Source organism: Drosophila ficusphila, unplaced genomic scaffold (genome assembly GCF_018152265.1).
Source record: "Drosophila ficusphila isolate 14025-0441.05 unplaced genomic scaffold, ASM1815226v1 contig_791, whole genome shotgun sequence".
NCBI lineage: Eukaryota > Metazoa > Arthropoda > Insecta > Diptera > Drosophilidae > Drosophila > Drosophila ficusphila.
In genome coordinates this window covers 2615257-2633866 of record NW_025064737.1, presented here as the reverse complement: position 1 = coordinate 2633866, position 18610 = coordinate 2615257, and the positions used below count along the sequence as shown (strand labels likewise).

The 18610-nt window shown below is 47.1% G+C and overlaps 1 protein-coding gene across 1 annotated transcript in view; it reads left to right on the top strand.

Annotated features, from left to right (window-relative positions):
• LOC108090115 (inositol 1,4,5-trisphosphate receptor) overlaps positions 1-18610 on the top strand; it is a 25130-nt gene extending 6520 nt beyond the window's left edge. Inside the window, 20 exon segments of the mRNA XM_017188639.2 lie at positions 4637-5003; positions 5126-5196; positions 5256-5371; positions 5945-6761; positions 7271-8493; positions 8904-9073; positions 9128-9283; positions 9339-9492; positions 9550-9691; positions 9765-9791; positions 10045-10697; positions 11819-12313; positions 13041-15806; positions 15868-16060; positions 16124-16246; positions 16318-16490; positions 16557-16721; positions 16782-17207; positions 17274-17622; positions 17625-18610. Of these exon segments, the coding sequence (XP_017044128.2) occupies positions 4903-5003; positions 5126-5196; positions 5256-5371; positions 5945-6761; positions 7271-8493; positions 8904-9073; positions 9128-9283; positions 9339-9492; positions 9550-9691; positions 9765-9791; positions 10045-10697; positions 11819-12313; positions 13041-15806; positions 15868-16060; positions 16124-16246; positions 16318-16490; positions 16557-16721; positions 16782-17207; positions 17274-17622; positions 17625-17839 (8535 nt within the window). The 5' untranslated portion in view covers positions 4637-4902 and the 3' untranslated portion in view covers positions 17840-18610.

The window sequence follows — 18610 nt, the reverse complement described above, 5'->3', positions numbered from 1 at the left end:
ATGAATTTTATTAAAGCCTATGGATTTACAATTTTCAAACACATACTGTTAAAGGGACTTCATTTTCTTGGATAATAAATACTTCAAGCTACAATTAAGCAATAACGCAATCAATGTTTCAATAGCGTTGTTTTTGTTTTAAGGCAGTGGTCTGCTTTAGGAGCCGAAAAAAGAGCGTTTTTTCAACAATTTTTTTGAAAGGGAAGGAAATGTTTGCGGTAAACGAAATTTTGAGACGATATAATATTATATTTAAACTTTAAAAAACAATTTTTATTTTTGCAAATTATTGAAATTAGCGGAAGTTGTAACGATTTATCTGGGGCGCCTGGAGTGTGCACTTGTAAATCGGTGCCGGTGATGGAGTTCGTGCGATGCATCTGAAGCAGTGGAACCAAAGTTTTTTTCAGATTTTATAAGTTCCTTTTCTATATGAACTAAAAAAATTCCGAAGAAATGACGAAATTCCAAATTTTTTCTAAGTTTGAAAAAAAAATTCACTTTTTTGGAAAAAAAAGTTCACTTTAAGTTGCAAAAAAAGTAATTTAAATAGTACTTTTATCCAATTTTTTTTAGTTCAAATAGAAGATAATTTAATTCTGAAGCTAGATCACTTTGGTTTTTTTCGATCGGACTCATATTGTTTTTACTATGACCGGCACCGTTTTCCAAGACTTGTGAAAATAAAAACTCGAGAAAACGGGCTGTAAAGTCTGCCCGAACATACGAACCTGCTCGACGCTCGGCCACTAAAACTGATCTAGCTTCGAAAATATGTCGAATTGGCCTCTAAAATTTTGAACACATATTCTTGGATAGTTTTGGAATAGATTTAAGACAAAAAAAAAAAATCGATTTTTTGAAGTCTGTAAAGCAGACCACTGCCTTAAGTCATACGCACTCATTCCATTTACGTAATGTAAACATAAAATTAAACAACACTGGCAAAAGCCGCAGCTCGAATTTCTAAGAAAATGTTAAACAGAACTATAATCATAAGTTTCAACTTAACCAACCAATTATTTCTTAGCGCGTTTATTTTATTTTCATTTAGAAACATGGACATCATAAGCTAATAAAATGAATAAATATCTCACAAAATTTGTTTTGCGGGACTTAGTTAGTGCAGTTAGAATGACAATACAAAAAAAAAACGATATAAGTATTCTCCTACAAACAAGTTAAGATGTACAGTTTTATAGTCAAGAGACTTTAAGGTCAGTCTAAACCCTCTGATGAAGCTAGTTAATAATGAAAATTGCTAAATGATTTTACCATGAAAACTGTGAGAATACCTATACTCAAGCACCTGGGTTTCCATTCATGACTGTTTTTCAAAGACGAATCAAATTTAAATGAGAACCAAGTTACAGCAGGTAACATAAGCATTTTAATCGTAATTTCCACACTTAATATCCATTTTTATTTAAAGTCCTGCTCATAGGCTTTTATGGTAAAGTATTTCATAGTTTTAGTTCAGTTTGTCACATTAACAAGCTGAGAAGCAGCTTTGTTTCCAGTTTCCTTACACATTAGCTCTTCACACATTAAATCCAGCAGAGAGAATCTGTTTACTAGGGCGGATAAACCAATCTGGCTAAAACGAGTGTTTACAGAATTTCTTGATTCATACCAAAACAAAGGCTTATCGAGGGGCGCACTTTCATGGAAGCTGCTGCACACAAAAGTCGCACCGGCGACCTTGACCTGGTGGGCGGAATCGCATTAGGCCGGAGACTCGGAAAAGTGAAATCAAATCTGCACATGCCCAGGCTGAGAGCCAGTGGAGGGCGGAGGGCAGGGGCACTCAGGCGGAGGCACAAAGCCAGGCCTGACTAGTGTGTAGTGGCCCATTGAAAGGCTAGTGGCACCACTAACCCAGCTAATTCGCAGCGCTGATGCGTAAAGCCTGTCGGAATGGGCCAAGAAGAAGGGCTCAGGCTCCACGGGAAGCCATGAATGAAAGGAAAAGTTGTGGGTGCCTTGAGCGAAAGTGGTCGGGATTCCACTCAAAGGCGGAGCGGAAAAGCGGAAAAGCTCCTGCAAGCTCCTGGCCCAGCTTTTCGGGCCGATTGCGGCGAACTTTGGCCAACATTTTCGCTCGAGCGCTCGGTGTTTGTAGACCGTTTCATTTCGTCGTCGGGCTGCTGCAAATTAAAAGTAAAAGAGCTGGCCTCAAAATTCCCACATTAATCATCCCAGTTTTCTATTTCCTAATGTTGCGCGGCCGCGTGCACTGATATTTTGTGTTTACAAAGCGCCCAAACAAAAAGAAAAGAGCGAGCGTAAGTGTTTGCTGGCCACTTGGCCGACGGGATGAAAATGTACACCTGGAAAAACAGATCCCAGGGAAGCCAACGCCAGCTTCCGCCACAATGAAACGAAAACGAAAATGAAAATGAAAAAATAGGCAAAATATCTGAGCCCCCCCCACTCATAGATACTGAGGGCCCTGTGTGTGTATCCACATTTTGTGTGTGATTTTGTTTAAGCTAACCGCTGGATTATTGTTATTCGACCGCGTAATTTGATTGAAGCCCTGGCCAACCGAATTTATTCTCTAATAAATTCCGTTTTAATTGCCACACTCAGCAGGTGGGTCGATGGCGGGCAGCCACAGATTAGGCAACAGCGCCACAGTTTGTTGTGATAAAAAAATAATTGCTCTGTTGGCAAACAGATTAAATCGTCATCCGGAAAACGTGAAAACCCTCCCGCACCCTAGGAGAAAATTGATTAAGGAGTGGGCTGCTTGGGCTGAGGGCACAGCTGTCCCGATGGAGCAACATGCCTTCCGAATTCCGTATTCCGAATTCCGAGGCCCCTGTCTCCTTGTCGGGGAAGAGTCCTCGTTTCCTGCCGTCAGTCATCTGCTTCCTTCCATCACTGCTAACAAGATGAACATATTTGAGCAGATGGCTGTTGCCATGTTGCCTCTCTGCTGAGCCGGATTTCGCTGAATTCCTGACCCATAAAGTGGCTTGGCCTAGAGGGGAGTTGTGAATTTCTCATTTCCTCGGCGGGAGTGATGTTTTGGCGGAATTCTTGAGCTTATAAGCTCTCGCTTCTCTGAAGTTTTGGGGGCGCAGGGAAAACATTTCCGTAATTGTGATGTCAATCAATCCGATTAACTGGAGCCATTTACCCCTAAGCTCTCCTCCGTGTTGCACAAACAACTCAGCTCATTAGTATGCCCACGATGTATCGCCTTAAGCCGAACTAATCACCAGAAACAAATTTATTAGAATAATAAAAAATTCCGAATAAATAGCAGTGGATTTATTGAGGTTTGGCCACCCAATACTAAATAAACAGCAATATTGAAATGTCATTCAGATACATTTTGAACAAAAATTATAAATAAATAATTTTTAATGGCTTGTGTTCTCTACTTTAAAATTATCAAAACAATAGTTTTTAATTGAATCGTTAATAAAAGATTCACTGAAATAAAACTAAGGTCGCCAAAGGCTTAGTATTCATAGAATATTCATTGCTGGTTGCTCTTGGTTTGGCTATTACCCAACGAATACTTACTTAAACAGAATACTTACTTAAACAGAATACTTACTTAAACAGAATACTTACTTAAACAGAATACTTACTTAAAACAGAAAGCACTTTAATTTAATTCAGGCCTTAAGTACCGAAGTTTAAGGAAGTTTTAAGAAAATATTCTTTTAAGGAATGGTTAAAATTTGGCAAATCAAATAATAGATTTTTTTGATACGTTAACTTTTATAAGGCAATTTCAAAAGATATTTTACCTAAAAGTTTTATTATCTAGAAGAAAATTTCGCATTGACTTGAAACTTTAGACAACATTCAAGAATCCTTCAAACGAAAAGCCCCTGTTCAAACTTTTGTGGCATGCTTCCATGAAACTTGCCAAACAATGAAAGCATTTGCCTCATTCTATTGTGATGTAGTGTGGAAATGTGTTTTGTTTTTGTTCCTTCCATTCCAATGCATCCATTATGTCCAGATAATAAAAGGAAATTCATATAAAGCATAAAAGCTTAAAGTCTACAAAAGTCGTTCAATGTGACAACTTTAGTTGGTACATTTAGAATGCGGACACCAGGAATAAATGTTTATTGGAAGTATTAAACCGGCGACTTGCCATCTCGCTAAGGGGTGAAAATATTGGACTTTCTCCGGACTGCCCCAAGGCACGATATGGAATATGGGAATGTGGGGATGGTCGTGCGGTTTTCTATGAATATTTTATAGACAGCTAACCCAAAAAAATTTAAGTGCTTTCCTGCGATTGGCTAGGTGGCTTTAATAACACATTTTGGTATCTCACGGGAAGCGTGGTGAATAGAAAACATTAGAAGGAAGCCCATCATATACATTTAATTTATAAGTGACAACCATAATGAAAAACTAGAAAGCAAAGTTACTATATATATCAAGTTAGGATACCTTTTTATTTAAACTTTTGTATAAACTATAAACTTATAACCCGAAAAATGACAGTATTAAGAAGCAAGTGCTACTCAAGAACCAAAAACTGCTAATCTTCATATCAAAGCACCTGTAATGCCCAAGAGTTATCCTGAAGAGGCTTCTCAATGTGCCCCTCGAGATGTAAGCAAACCCATGACTTTGTTCTCTTTGCTAAACCCCGCAGGACACAACGAGGACGACAAATCATTGCAATTAACTCGCGTAACCGACTGCGCCTCCCGAACAAAAGCCCCCAGCTGAGAAGGAAAAGAGCGAGAGGAGCACGCAAGCGGGGAGCGCGGGCGGAGGCCCATTGTTGTGCCACCCGGCGGCGGAGGCCACTTCACACACTCGGCACATCCAACAGTCAACCTCCAGCCCCCAATCGAGACCCAGAACAGATCCAATCCTCGCCTCCTCCAGTAGCAACCCACTGAGGCCGACGACGACATGGGCGACAACATAATTGGCTCGGCGAGCTTCCTGCACTTGGGGGACATTGTGTCCCTCTACGCGGAGGGCAGCGTGTGCGGTTTCTTGAGCACTCTCGGGTAAGTACCATTGTCCAGGCTGAACGAGGCCCTCCTCGAGCTTGGCAGCCGGAGGTGGAGGATCCCCCGGTGCCACCTGTTGTTCCATGGCATTCCACTAAAGGTAATACTCCATTCCGCAGATTGGTCGACGATCGCACGGTGGTTTGCCCCGAAGCTGGGGACCTGAGCTGCCCGCCAAAAAAGTTCAGGGGTAAGTATGGATATAAAACCATACTTAATTTGTTCGCTATATACATTTTCCATTTTCAGATTGTCTCATCAAGATATGTCCCATGAACCGATACTCCGCCCAAAAACAGTTTTGGAAAGCAGCTAAGCAGTCGGCCAATTCCAATACAGATCCCAATCTACTCAAGCGATTGCATGTAAGTTCAGAAAAATATACTCTACTCACAAGTTGAACACAAAATTACTATTCTATACCTTTTTATATAACTTATTTTAACATAGTTGGAAATCCGAGAATTTCTAAATGTCTATTTTATTACTTGTGCTTATTTAAAAAGCCATTTTTCTGCATTATCCATCTCGCTTATATCGTAGCATTGTCAAATATTGGTTTTATTAAATTGATTTGATTTGATCGTTCACTTTAACAGTCGCTGACATCAGAAAAATTACATTTGAGGGTTCAAAAGTGTATTTTTATGGACCCATTGCAACCGAGTTCCCAGTAAGCTTTTAATAGTTCAGGCAATTAAATTTTATAGTTTTAAAAACGGATGCAAAAAGATCGAGGGAAATATTTTGAAAAAATCTTTAGTAATAAGCAAGGCTAGAGGTGGTTAAACATTTTATAAATTAGAGGTATAAGTAACAAATTGTATACAATTTAATTTTTAATAAATAATTATACGTCCGAGGTCGGTTATAAATTTTTAAAACTTAAATTAGTTCCTCAAAATTTTAACTAAAATTATTGGTTTTCATTTTCCTAGCATGCGGCGGAGATCGAGAAGAAGCAGAACGAGACGGAGAACAAGAAGCTGCTGGGCACCTCCATCCAATATGGACGGGCGGTGGTGCAGCTGCTCCACCTGAAGTCCAACAAGTATCTCACGGTGAACAAGCGGCTGCCGTCGCTGCTGGAGAAGAACGCGATGCGCGTCTATTTGGATGCGAACGGGAACGAGGGCTCCTGGTTCTACATCAAGCCCTTCTACAAGCTGCGCTCCATCGGCGACTACGTGGTGGTGGGCGACAAGGTGATCCTCAGTCCGGTGAACGCCGACCAGCAGAACCTGCACGTGGCGGCCAATTACGAGCTGCCGGACAACCCGGGCTGCAAGGAGGTCAACGTGCTCAACTCGTCCACCTCGTGGAAGATCTCGCTGTTCATGGAGCACAAGGAGAACCAGGAGCACATCCTCAAGGGCGGCGACGTGGTGCGGCTCTTCCACGCCGAGCAGGAGAAGTTCCTCACCATGGACGAGTACCGGAAGCAGTACCACGTGTTCCTCCGCACCACCGGCCGGACCAGCGCCACCGCCGCCACCAGCAGCAAGGCGCTCTGGGAGATCGAGGTGGTCCAGCACGACTCCTGCCGCGGCGGCGCCGGCGACTGGAACTCCCTCTACCGCTTCAAGCACCTGGCCACCGGCCACTACCTGGCCGCCGAGGCGGAGGCGGATGTGTCCGCCAGAGCGGCCGGTGCCGGTGCCGGCGCCTCCTCCGCCTCCGGACACGATCTGCACTTGGGCGATTGCAGCAAGGACTCGGGCCTCAGCTGCTCTACCATGAACTCCACGCTGAACGGTAAGCTCTACTGAAAGTTTTATTATAATATATTATAAGTTATATTATATATATTATATTATTATATATTATTATTATTATTATTATTAATTAAATCTGTTCTGTTGAGAAAAGTGTGTTAGAGGAAGAAGGTAGCTTTTTCGACCCATTAAACGTGTCGCTCTATCCATATCATTAAACAACTTTACTTCCAAAGTTATGAATAATTCAACAAATTGGAAATTTAAATGCAGATTTTTGTAAATGGTGCCACACCTACTTGGTGTGGTATCTCTGGTCAATTCTTGTAATATATTATATAATATATGATAATGGTTATGGTATTATAAATGTTTAACTTTAAACATCCACCTGCGTGCGACATTTTTTAAACCGATTAAAGGGTAAAAGGTTTCTTCAAGTAGGTTGGCTGTTCTTTCCCACTGTAAACTAATTATAGCGAGTACTTAATAGCATCCCATATGAAATTATATTGAAAGTAATTAATTTATTCTTCCCCCGTCTTTCAGACAAGCCCAAGGGCAAGCAGTACCGCCTGGTGTCCGTGCCGTACTCCGCGGACATCGCCTCGGTGTTCGTCCTGGACGCCACCACGATGGCGCGCCCGGACAGCCTGGTGCCGCAGTCAAGCTACGTGCGCCTGCAGCACATCTGCTCGAACACGTGGGTGCACGCCACCTCCATTCCGATCGACGCGGACGACGACAAGCCGGTGATGTCCATGGTCTGCTGCTCGCCGATCAAGGAGGACAAGGAGGCCTTCGCGCTGATCCCCGTCTCGCCGGTGGAGGTGCGCGACCTGGACTTCGCCAACGATGCGTGCAAGGTGCTGGCCACGGTGACCAGCAAGCTGGACAACGGCAGCATCTCGATCAACGAGCGCCGGGCGCTGATCTCGCTGCTGCAGGACATCGTCTACTTCATCGCCGGCATGGAGAACGAACAGAACAAGACGAAGGCGCTGGAGTTCACCATCAAGAACCCGATCCGCGATCGGCAGAAGCTGCTGCGCGAGCAGTACATCCTCAAGCAGCTGTTCAAGATCCTGCAGGGCCCCTTCCAGGAGCACTCGGCCGGCGACGGACCCTTCCTGCGGCTGGACGAGCTCAGCGACCCGAAGAACAGCCCCTACAAGAACATCTTCCGGCTGTGCTACCGCATCCTGCGGCTCTCGCAGCAGGACTACCGCAAGAACCAGGAGTACATCGCCAAGCACTTCGGCCTGATGCAGAAGCAGATCGGCTACGACATCCTGGCGGAGGACACCATCACGGCGCTGCTGCACAACAACCGCAAGCTGCTCGAGAAGCACATCACCGCCGCCGAGATCGAGACGTTCGTGGGCCTCGTGCGCAAGAACATGCACAACTGGGACTCGCGCTTCCTCGACTACCTCTCCGACCTGTGCGTGTCCAATCGCAAGGCCATCGCCGTCACCCAGGAGCTCATCTGCAAGAGCGTGCTCAGCGACAAGAACAAGGACATCCTGATCGAGACGATGGTGAAGGCCCTGCGGCCCAGCGGCTCCGCCTCCGCGCGCTGCTACAAGGGCACCTCCGAGGACGTCTGCCTGGCCACGCTCGCCGAGGTGGCCGGCGACGACGAGGACCGCTCCGACGTGCAGTCCACCTCCACCACCACCACCTGGGACAGCGCCAGCCTGAACGAGGATGAGAACGGTTTCGCCACGGCGGACAAGTACGAGATCCACCTCAAGTGGACAGGACAGCCGGTGGGTGTCCCCTATATTCACCTATGTAGTTAGTTTCATATTAGTGCTTAACCTAAAGAACTTCCTAATCGAGACCTGAAACTAAAGTAAGAGCTAGATTGAGTAAAACTACATGATTTTGGTTGGAGAGGAAGTCTCATAAGTATAAATATCATAGAAGGGTGTATTGCCTTTAAGGATCAACGATTCCCCAAAGTGTTAACATTACTCCTTCTCTGAATTTAATTAAGTTGGTCAAGTTGTTTAAAACTTCCAAATGCATGTTTTAAAGTTAGTTTATCATTGCAAGAAAAACTTTCAATTTGTATTTCATCCAACTACTATTCAAGTTAAGATACCAAGTTAAGATATCCTCTAACTTTTAATTAATAATGACATTCTTGTTATGCATTCATTTCGCGGATTGACAGACTTCCCGTTCCATGGCTGATTTGGCCAGCTGCGATGGCGGAGAGCAGGAGGCGGCCATACTGAACTACTATCGCCACCAGTTGAATCTGTTCTCCAACATGTGTCTCAACCGGCAGTACCTGGCTTTGAACGAACTCTCTCCTCGCCTGGACATTGATTTGATTCTGAAGTAGGATTATCTTGATAAATGGAGCTCCACATTACATGTTGTAACCTTTCACAGATGCATGTCGGATGAAACGATGCCCTATGAGTTGCGAGCTTCCTTCTGCCGCCTGATGTTGCACCTCCACGTGGACCGCGATCCGCAGGAGCCAGTGACTCCTGTGAAGTATGCCCGTCTCTGGAGCGAAATCCCCTCGAAAATGTCAATCATGGAGTAAGTATTTGCGTGGGTGCACTCAGTAAGATGTGATTGCTATTTCCACCTTCAGTTACGACGGCAAGAACCAGCAGCCGGACCAAAACAAACAGGCTTGCCGGGCCAAGTTCAACACAACCATCGCCTTCGTGGAGAACTACCTGTGCAACGTGGCCACCAAGGTGTGGCTCTTCACGGATCAGGAGCAGAATAAACTCACCTTTGAGGTAAACTCTGCAGCCATTCCATATTAATCGTTACTTACGAAAGAAATTCTGTTTCAGGTTGTTAAGCTGGCTAGGGACTTGATATACTTCGGGTTCTACAGCTTCAGCGATCTCCTGCGACTCACTAAGACACTGCTCTCCATCCTGGACTGCGTGTCCGACACCTCGTCGGGAGCCTTCGCCAGCACGGACATTGATTGTGAGTATTTTAGAGATATCCACACTTATGGATAACTTCATCAATTTGAGCACATTGCCCTTCTCTTAACAAGCTGTCGAAGAAGAGACAAACACAGAGGGTAAGAAGTTTAAAAGACTTGAACTTCAAAGGAAGATATCATTTCTGTTAGTAGTAGAACATTTATAAAAACATACCTACCTTCAGCTTTCTTTTGTTAAAAACCTTTGCTATTTAAAAAAGTATTATTTCAAACAAGTTTGTTAAATTAGTAAGTTTATAACAAAAACTTATTTCCCACACCAAAGTATTTTTCTCAATCCTTTAGTTTTTGTTTTAAATGATTCAATGATTTGTACAACTTACTTTTCCAGCCGAGGGCGGAGTTCTGCGTTCGATTGGGGACATGAACACCGTGATGACGTCGCTGGCACTGGGATCGGTGGGTCAAGCCATCGCTGCTCCCAGCATCTCGCTGCAGCAGCGAAAGTCCGTCTCCCAGCTGATGAAGGAGTATCCGCTGGTGATGGACACCAAGCTGAAGATCATTGAAATTCTCCAGTTCATTTTGGACGTGCGCCTGGACTACCGGATCAGCTGCCTGCTCTCCATATTCAAGCGGGAGTTCGACGAGTCCGAGGTGGCCGCCTCGGCCGCCAACAACGAGGCGGGTCAGCAGCAGCAGTCGCCGCAGCAGACGCCCCAGACGCCCGGCAGCTCCCACGAGACCGATCCCCTGGAGAACCCCGAGTCCGTGGCAGCTGCCGCAGCAGCAGCAGCCGCAGCCTCGGCTGCCCGCCAGAAGAACATCGACCTGGAGTCCATCGGCATCCAGGCGGAGTGCATCTTCGACTGCGAGCGCAGTGACGCCGCCAACCTGGACTTGGATGGCCAGGGCGGTCGCACCTTCCTGCGCGTCCTCCTCCACCTGATCATGCACGACTACGCGCCTCTGGTCTCGGGAGCCCTGCACCTCCTCTTCCGGCACTTCAGCCAGCGCCAGGAGGTCCTCCAGGCTTTTCGACAGGTAGGTTGCCAGGGAAAGTATAGTAAGCAGAACAATTTATAAAGCTTCATGGTTCATATACCTTTTAAGTGCTTTATAAATCTTTATCAAATACGCAAGGCAACATATATTTAATCACATTTCTATAATAGGTTAAGCAAGCTTGAAGCATAGTTTAGTTGTATATTAAAAATATCGCATAATTTTACAAATTAGTGTATTGAAAGCAAGTACAATATTTAGTTACTTACTTATTGCAAATTCATTGCATGCTATTGCAAAAGTAGTAAATATCATAGATAATTCAAATATTTAAGACAAATTTATTTACAAATTAACTTTTACTTGTAGTGAGTAATAAAGATGTAGTCAAGCAACCCAAGTATTTGCTACCCGTTACTCTGATAAATATTTTTACCAGGATTTACCACCAGAATCAGTATGATAAATCCGAGTACTGCACCATCAAAGCTGTAAGCCACAGGAACTCGATATTTCTGGGCGTGGCAAATGCTGTTTATAGACATCCGTTGCGTACGAATAACAAGAATCTACTTCTTTAAAACCAGTATTTGCCCTTTGATAGTTCTCAATACCTTGATAGTCGAACAGGAAAAACTGACTAGAATCCTGACCTAGCTAATTCTGACCAATCATATATGTAATATTATTATTATGTGGTTGCAATTCCTTTTTTCTACTTATAAGAACATTGTATTCACTTGAGAGTAACGGGTAGGGAAAATCATTGACAGCCATAGGACTGATTTGATTATGATATCAGTTGTGGTAGAAAAGACTGCGGCTGGCCGCGGATATCGTATAGAATTACTTGCACTAACTCACCGAATGATCTAATGCTCGTCTTCTCTCTTGTGTTTGCATGCGCTAACTCTCTATCTCTTTCTCTAAATCGAGACTCGACCTCACTAATCCGATACCACATAAACTAATATAACCGTATATTCACGCAATTGAACTCATGTACTAGTTTAAAAAATCACAACTAACAAAGTGGACTCACACCGCATTCCGTACCGACCGATCTTTTGATTTTGTATGTACCCATGATTTTGCAAAACCTTCGGCTCATCCGGCAGTTCGAGACTAAATGTCCTCCTGTCCTCCGTCTCCGCTTTCAGGTGCAACTTCTGGTGTCGGACAGCGACGTGGAGTCGTACAAGCAGATCAAGTCCGACCTGGACATCCTGCGGCAGAGCGTGGAGAAGTCGGAGCTGTGGGTGTACAAGGCCAAGGCCACGGATGAGCTGGGCGGGGCCACCGACGCCGGCGGAGACGCCGTCAACGTGGAGTACAATGCCGCCCTGTCCCAGGAGCAGCGGAACGAGTACCGCAAGGTCAAGGAGATCCTCATGCGCATGAACAAGTTCTGCGTGACTGCCTCCGGTCCCGGATCGGTGGTCAAGCCCCGGAAGCACGAGCAACGCCTGCTCCGCAACGTCGGCGTCCACACCGTCGTCCTCGATCTCCTCCAGAACCCCTACGACGAAAAGGACGACGAGCTGATGAAGGAGCTCATGTGCCTGGCCCACGAGTTCCTGCAGAACTTCTGCCTCGGCAACCAGCAGAACCAGGTGCTGCTGCACAACCACCTCGATCTCTTCCTGAATCCGGGCGTAAGTTCCTTTCAAAAATAACCATGATTAATAAAAATACAAAAGTAAGAATTTGAACTAGATTGTCAGTTTGTAATAACATTATATGTTTTCTATATCAATTATGGAACCCGTTCATATGTACTTATATGATATATGATATTTATGATATATGGTATGATATGATCTATTTTGATATAACATAGTGAGCAGTTGACAGAGTACAGGGGAGGAGATTTATTTATCCAATCAGAACCAAAATAACATTCAACGTATAAGTTGCAATTTTCTCTTAGAAAATTATACAAAATGCACCTATGTCCTTCTAAGTCGCAGTATCTTGAAAATAGATGTGATGATATGGTATATAAAACATATTTATGAATTCTTCAAGGATTATAACATTTATAACCCTTTTTCCAATTGATCATGAGTTTCCACTTAAATGTATTCTGTTATACGTTAAATGAAAATCCTTTGCTCTTCTTCAGACTGCCAAAAAGTTAACACCTAATACGATTACAGCACCTTACTGGAGAAAGGTTTATTTTTTAATGATTAACCAAATTATGTAGAGTACTGTACTTCGCTAAAAATCAAAGTAGATTTATATTGCTGCGGCCAATAGCTAACCAAAGATTCTAGTACATGTAGACCATCGGATGCCTTTATAAAAACCATTAAAGCTGAAGGAAAAGAAAAGGTTTTTACCAAGCTTCTTGCTAAACACTCACTGGTGATCTTGCAGATCCTGGAGGCGAAGACCGTGTGCGCCATCTTCAAGGACAACCTGGCGCTGTGCAACGAGGTGACGGACAAGGTGGTGCAGCACTTCGTCCACTGCATCGAGATCCACGGGCGGCACGTGGCGTACCTGCAGTTCCTGCAGACGATCGTGCGGGCGGAGAACCAGTTCATCCGGCGCTGCCAGGACATGGTCATGCAGGAGCTGATCAACTCCGGCGAGGACGTGCTGGTCTTCTACAACGACAAGGGCTCCTTCAACCACTTCGTGCAGATGATGCAGCAGCAGATGCTGCGCGTGGAGAAGCTCGGCGACGACAGCCCGCTGAAGTACCACGTGGAGCTGGTGAAGCTGCTCGCCTGCTGCACGATGGGCAAGAACGTCTACACGGAGATCAAGTGCAACAACCTGCTCTCGCTGGACGACATCGTGACCATCATCTGCCACCCGCTCTGCATGCCCGAGGTGAAGGAGGCCTACGTGGACTTCCTCACGCACTGCTACATCGACACCGAGGTGGAGATGAAGGAGATCTACGCCTCCGGCCACATGTGGAGCCTCTTCGAGAAGAGCTTCCTGGTGGACATCAACCAGCTGATCACGAACCCCTCCGCCGCCGGGAACAAGACCCTGCAGGCCTACGTCCTCTCCGGGGTGACCAGCCTGCTGAGCAGCTTCTTCGCCAGCCCCTTCTCCGACCAGAGCGCCATCGTCCAGTCGCGCCAGCTGATCTTCGTGCAGCTACTCCAGGCGGCCCACCGGCTCACCCAGTGCCGCTGGCTCTCCCTGGGCGATCGCTTCAACGTGGAGAACTGCATCCGCACGCTGACCGAGTCGGCCAAGATGCGCAGCATCGCCCTGCCGCCGGAGCTGGAGCAGCAGGTGGCCACCATGTCCAGCAAGACGGCCATGCTGACCCGCCAGACCACCAAGTGGCTGCTGGCCTCCAAGCAGCCCAAGTACGAGGCCCAGCAGGCGGCCAGCCTGATGCGCTGGGACCGCTCGATCATCGAGGGCCTGCAGGACATCGTCTCCCTACTGGAGGACCAGCTGAAGCCGGTGGTCGAGGCGGAGCTCTCGCTGCTCGTCGACATCCTGTACCGTTCCGAGCTGCTCTTCCCCGCCGGCACGGAGGCCCGGAAGCGCTGCGAGAGCGGCGGCTTCATCCGCAAGCTGATCAAGCACACCGAGAAGCTGCTGGAGGAGAAGGAGGAGCGCATGTGCGTCAAGGTGCTGCGCACGCTGCGCGAGATGATGGCCATCGACGTGAACTACGGCGAGAAGGGCGACGCCCTGCGCCAGACGCTCCTGCTGCGCTACTTCCAGAGCAAGGGTGCGCCCAGGCTGCCGGAGGAGGAGCTGCCCCTGCGGGCCACGCCCTCGGCGGACCCCGCCAAGCAGCACCACCTGGTGACCCACGGGCCGGGGGCCAAGTACCTGCAGCGGGCGGGCAAGACGCTCCACGAGATGCAGAACCACCTGGACAGGGAGGGAGCCTCCGACCTGGTGGTCGAGCTGGTCATCAAGTCGGTGCACTCGCCGAACATATTCGTGGAGGCCGTGGAGCTGGGCATCGCGCTGCTGGAGGGCGGCAACCCCATCATCCAGAAGGGCATGTTCCAGAAGTTCCTCAGCGACGACCTCAACCAGGCCTTCTTCAAGGTCTTCTTCGAGAAGATGAAGGACGCCCAGCAGGAGATCAAGTCCACCGTGACGGTGAACACCACCGACATCGCGGCCAAGGCGCACGAGCACAAGCAGGACGCCGGCCTGGAGCTGGACAAGATCTCGCGCAAGCACGGCCTCAAGAGCAATGGGGTGGTCATCACCGAGGAGCTGAAGCGGGAGCTGCACAACGCCGGACTGGCCACTGCAAGGGCCTACGGCACCGCCAGGAACATCCACTCGGGCGAGGAGAGCTCGGCGGTGAGCGTGAACAGCCCGCTGGAGGACATCCTGGCCGAGAAGCTGGAGAAGCACAAGGACAGCCGCGAGCAGCGCAACCAGCTCTCCAACAAGGTGCTCGTGATGCAGCCCATCCTGCGCTTCCTGCAGCTGCTCTGCGAGAACCACAACCCGGACATGCAGAACCTGCTGCGCAACCAGAACAACAAGACGAACAACAACCTCGTCTCGGAGACCCTCATGTTCCTCGACTGCATCTGCGGCTCGACGACGGGCGGCCTGGGTCTCCTGGGCCTGTACATCAACGAGCACAATGTGGCCCTCATCAACCAGACGCTGGAGGCGCTCACGGAGTACTGCCAGGGGCCGTGCCACGAGAACCAGAACTGCATCGCCACCCACGAGTCGAACGGACTGGACATCATCACGGCGCTCATTCTGAACAACATCAATCCGCTGGGCGAGAACCGGATGGACCTGGTGCTGGAGCTGAAGAACAACGCCTCCAAGCTGCTGCTGGCCATCATGGAGAGTCGCGGCGACAGCGAGAACGCGGAGCGCATCCTGTACAACATGAACCCCAAGCAGCTGGTGGAGGTGGCCTGCAAGGCCTACCACCAGGAGGAGCTGATCGACGAGCAGGACGACGGCGACGAGCCGGACGCCGGGTCGGATGACGACGACGCCACCGTGAGTCCGCGCGAGGTGGGCCACAACATATACATCCTGTGCCACCAGCTGGCGCAGCACAACAAGGAGTTGGCGGGTCTGCTCAAGGCGTCCGAGGATCCCCAGTCCGCCAGCTTCGACGCCAAGACGAGTCAGGCCCTGATGTACTACGCCACGCACACTGCCCAGATTGAGGTGCTCCCCTAGATCCTCATCTTCATATTTGATTAGCTAATCCCTGCACTTTCGTTTCCAGATTGTCCGCAACGACCGCACTCTGGAGCAGATCGTCTTTCCCATTCCCGAGATCTGTGAGTACCTGACCACAGACACTAAGATCAAAATCCTGAACACCGCCGAGCGGGACGACCAGGGATCCAAGGTGGCCGACTTCTTTGACAAGGCGGAGGAGATGTTCAACGAAATGAAGTGGCAAAAGAAGCTGAGAAGTAGGAAGCATGAGAACTCATGTGGAATTTTCAGACTGGACCTTATGTTTTGTAATTTTTCAGGTCAACCCTTGCTATTTTGGATCAGCAGCTACATGTCCCTGTGGAGCAATATCCTGTTCAATTGTGTGGTCGTCATCAACATGATAGTGGCCTTCTTCTACCCCTTTGATAACACTGTGCCAGGTAGGAATATAATAATATACTTGAAGAACAATGTAGGCTCAATACTTACCACTCCTTTCGATCCCTTTCAGAGCTCAGCTCGCACATTTCCCTGCTGTTCTGGATCATTACGATATTCTCACTGGTGATTGTGATAACACTGCCCCGTGAGTCGGGAATAAGAACGTTCATCGGTTCCGTGATCCTACGTTTCATCTTTTTACTTGGCCCAGAGTCAACCCTCTGCCTCCTGGGAGTGGTCACGGTACATAAAGCTGACTTTTTACCTGATAAAAATTCCCTTTAACCATATTCTATATATGAAACATAGGTCACTCTCAAGAGCGTTCACATAGTGAGCATAATGGGCAACAAGGGCACCTTGGAGAAGCAGTTAATCAAAATTATAACTGACTTTCAGTTACTTTACCACTGCATTTATATAGCATTTTGCTTCTGCGGCCTAATCTTCCATCCCTTTTTCTACTCCTTGCTGGTAAGTTATAGTAACTATTTTTAAATACAAGACTTATCCTATCCCAAAACGCTTTTGCAGCTCTTCGATGTGGTCTATCGCGAGGAGACGCTGGTCAATGTAATTCGATCAGTGACTCGCAACGGGCGCTCCATTGTCTTGACCGCTGTGCTGGCGCTGATCCTGGTCTACTTGTTCTCGATTATTGGCTACATGTTCTTCAAGGACGATTTCCTGGTTAGCGTGGACTTCGAGGAGCAGGACAACGCATCGCCTCCGGCTGTTCCCGTGACGTTATCGGTGCCTGTACCAGGAGATGCCTGTGCGGCTCCAGATGAACTGGGCAACTGTGCAGCAGCAAAGGATGTGGCCCCTGCGAATGGAGGTGGTGGCGAGGTGAAGGAGCGATCCTGCGACTCGCTCGTCATGTGCATAGTAACCACACTGAACCAGGGCTTGCGGAATGGTGGCGGCATTGGCGACATACTCAGAGCGCCTTCGAGCAAGGTACACTGTACATGCATAATTTGGATCTGTTATTTCACATTCACAACGCACTTTTTAATTTTCCAGGAGGGTTTGTTCGTGGCTCGAGTAATCTACGACCTGCTGTTTTTCTTCATAGTCATTATTATAGTCCTGAACCTCATTTTTGGTGTCATCATTGACACCTTCGCCGATCTGAGATCGGAGAAGCAGCAAAAAGAGGCCATCCTGAAGACGACCTGCTTCATCTGCTCCCTCAACCGATCGGCCTTCGACAACAAGACGGTTAGCTTCGAGGAGCACATCAAGAGCGAGCACAACATGTGGCACTACCTGTACTTCATCGTCCTTGTAAAGGTCAAGGATCCCACTGAGTTCACCGGCCCCGAAAGCTATGTGTACGCGATGGTAAAGGCCGGGATCCTGGAATGGTTCCCCGCCTGCGCGCCATGTCCCTGGCGGCTGTGGACGCGGACGGAGAGCAGATCGAGTTGCGCAGCATGCAGGCGCAGCTCCTGGACACGCAGCTGCTGATCAAGAACCTCTCCACCCAGCTGCACGAACTCAAGGACCACATGACGGAGCAGAGGAAGCAGAAGCAGCGGTTGGGCCTGCTCAACACAACGGCACACAGCCTCCTGCCGTTTCAGTGAGGCTGTTTTGTTAGCAACTAGATTTGGCACTTCATTTTGGTTAACATTCCCTGCGCACCCGCACCAACGGGAACCCAAACTGGCGCCTCCCGCCAAAAACATTTTCGCAACTCATTCTCAATGTAATACTGCAGGGCTAAGCAACATCCCGAGTAATTACCAAAAATCAATCTGTATTAGATTCGAATTCCAAAAACCACATACGAAATTGCTCAAATACTGTCCCGCGGGACTGAATTCTAAAACTTTAACCAATTGAGTACATTAATATGTAGTACACTCACTCAGAGAACTTAGGGCTGTTAACATGTTAGTTAGTGGACGTGTTAAGCATTTTTTCACAACCTACAACTTTGCACCTTACCCTCCCCTCGACGACTTGTAATACCTGAAGGTAGAATCTAGACCTGTGTAGTTACCTTGAAAATGTTCGCAGAGCGACCCTAATACAATTAAAACCGTTTTACGCTGTCATAAACTAAATATATATGTTATTTTATTGTTAATACTATGTGAATATATTTTCATAATTTGCAATACAAGAGCTCGACTTGCAGAAAAACTAATTATTGTGATTACCCTTTTCTATATTGATTCCGTTTTTATTTCTGAATGGTTTACTTAGTGCTCGAAACGAGTTGTGTTGGTTAAATTCATTTTAAGCTAACAGTTAGAATGTATCCTAAGAGAAGTTACACTATCTTTAAGTAAAAGTTTATATCTTTACATATAAATGGAAGTATATCTTTTAAATAAATACTATCAAATCCA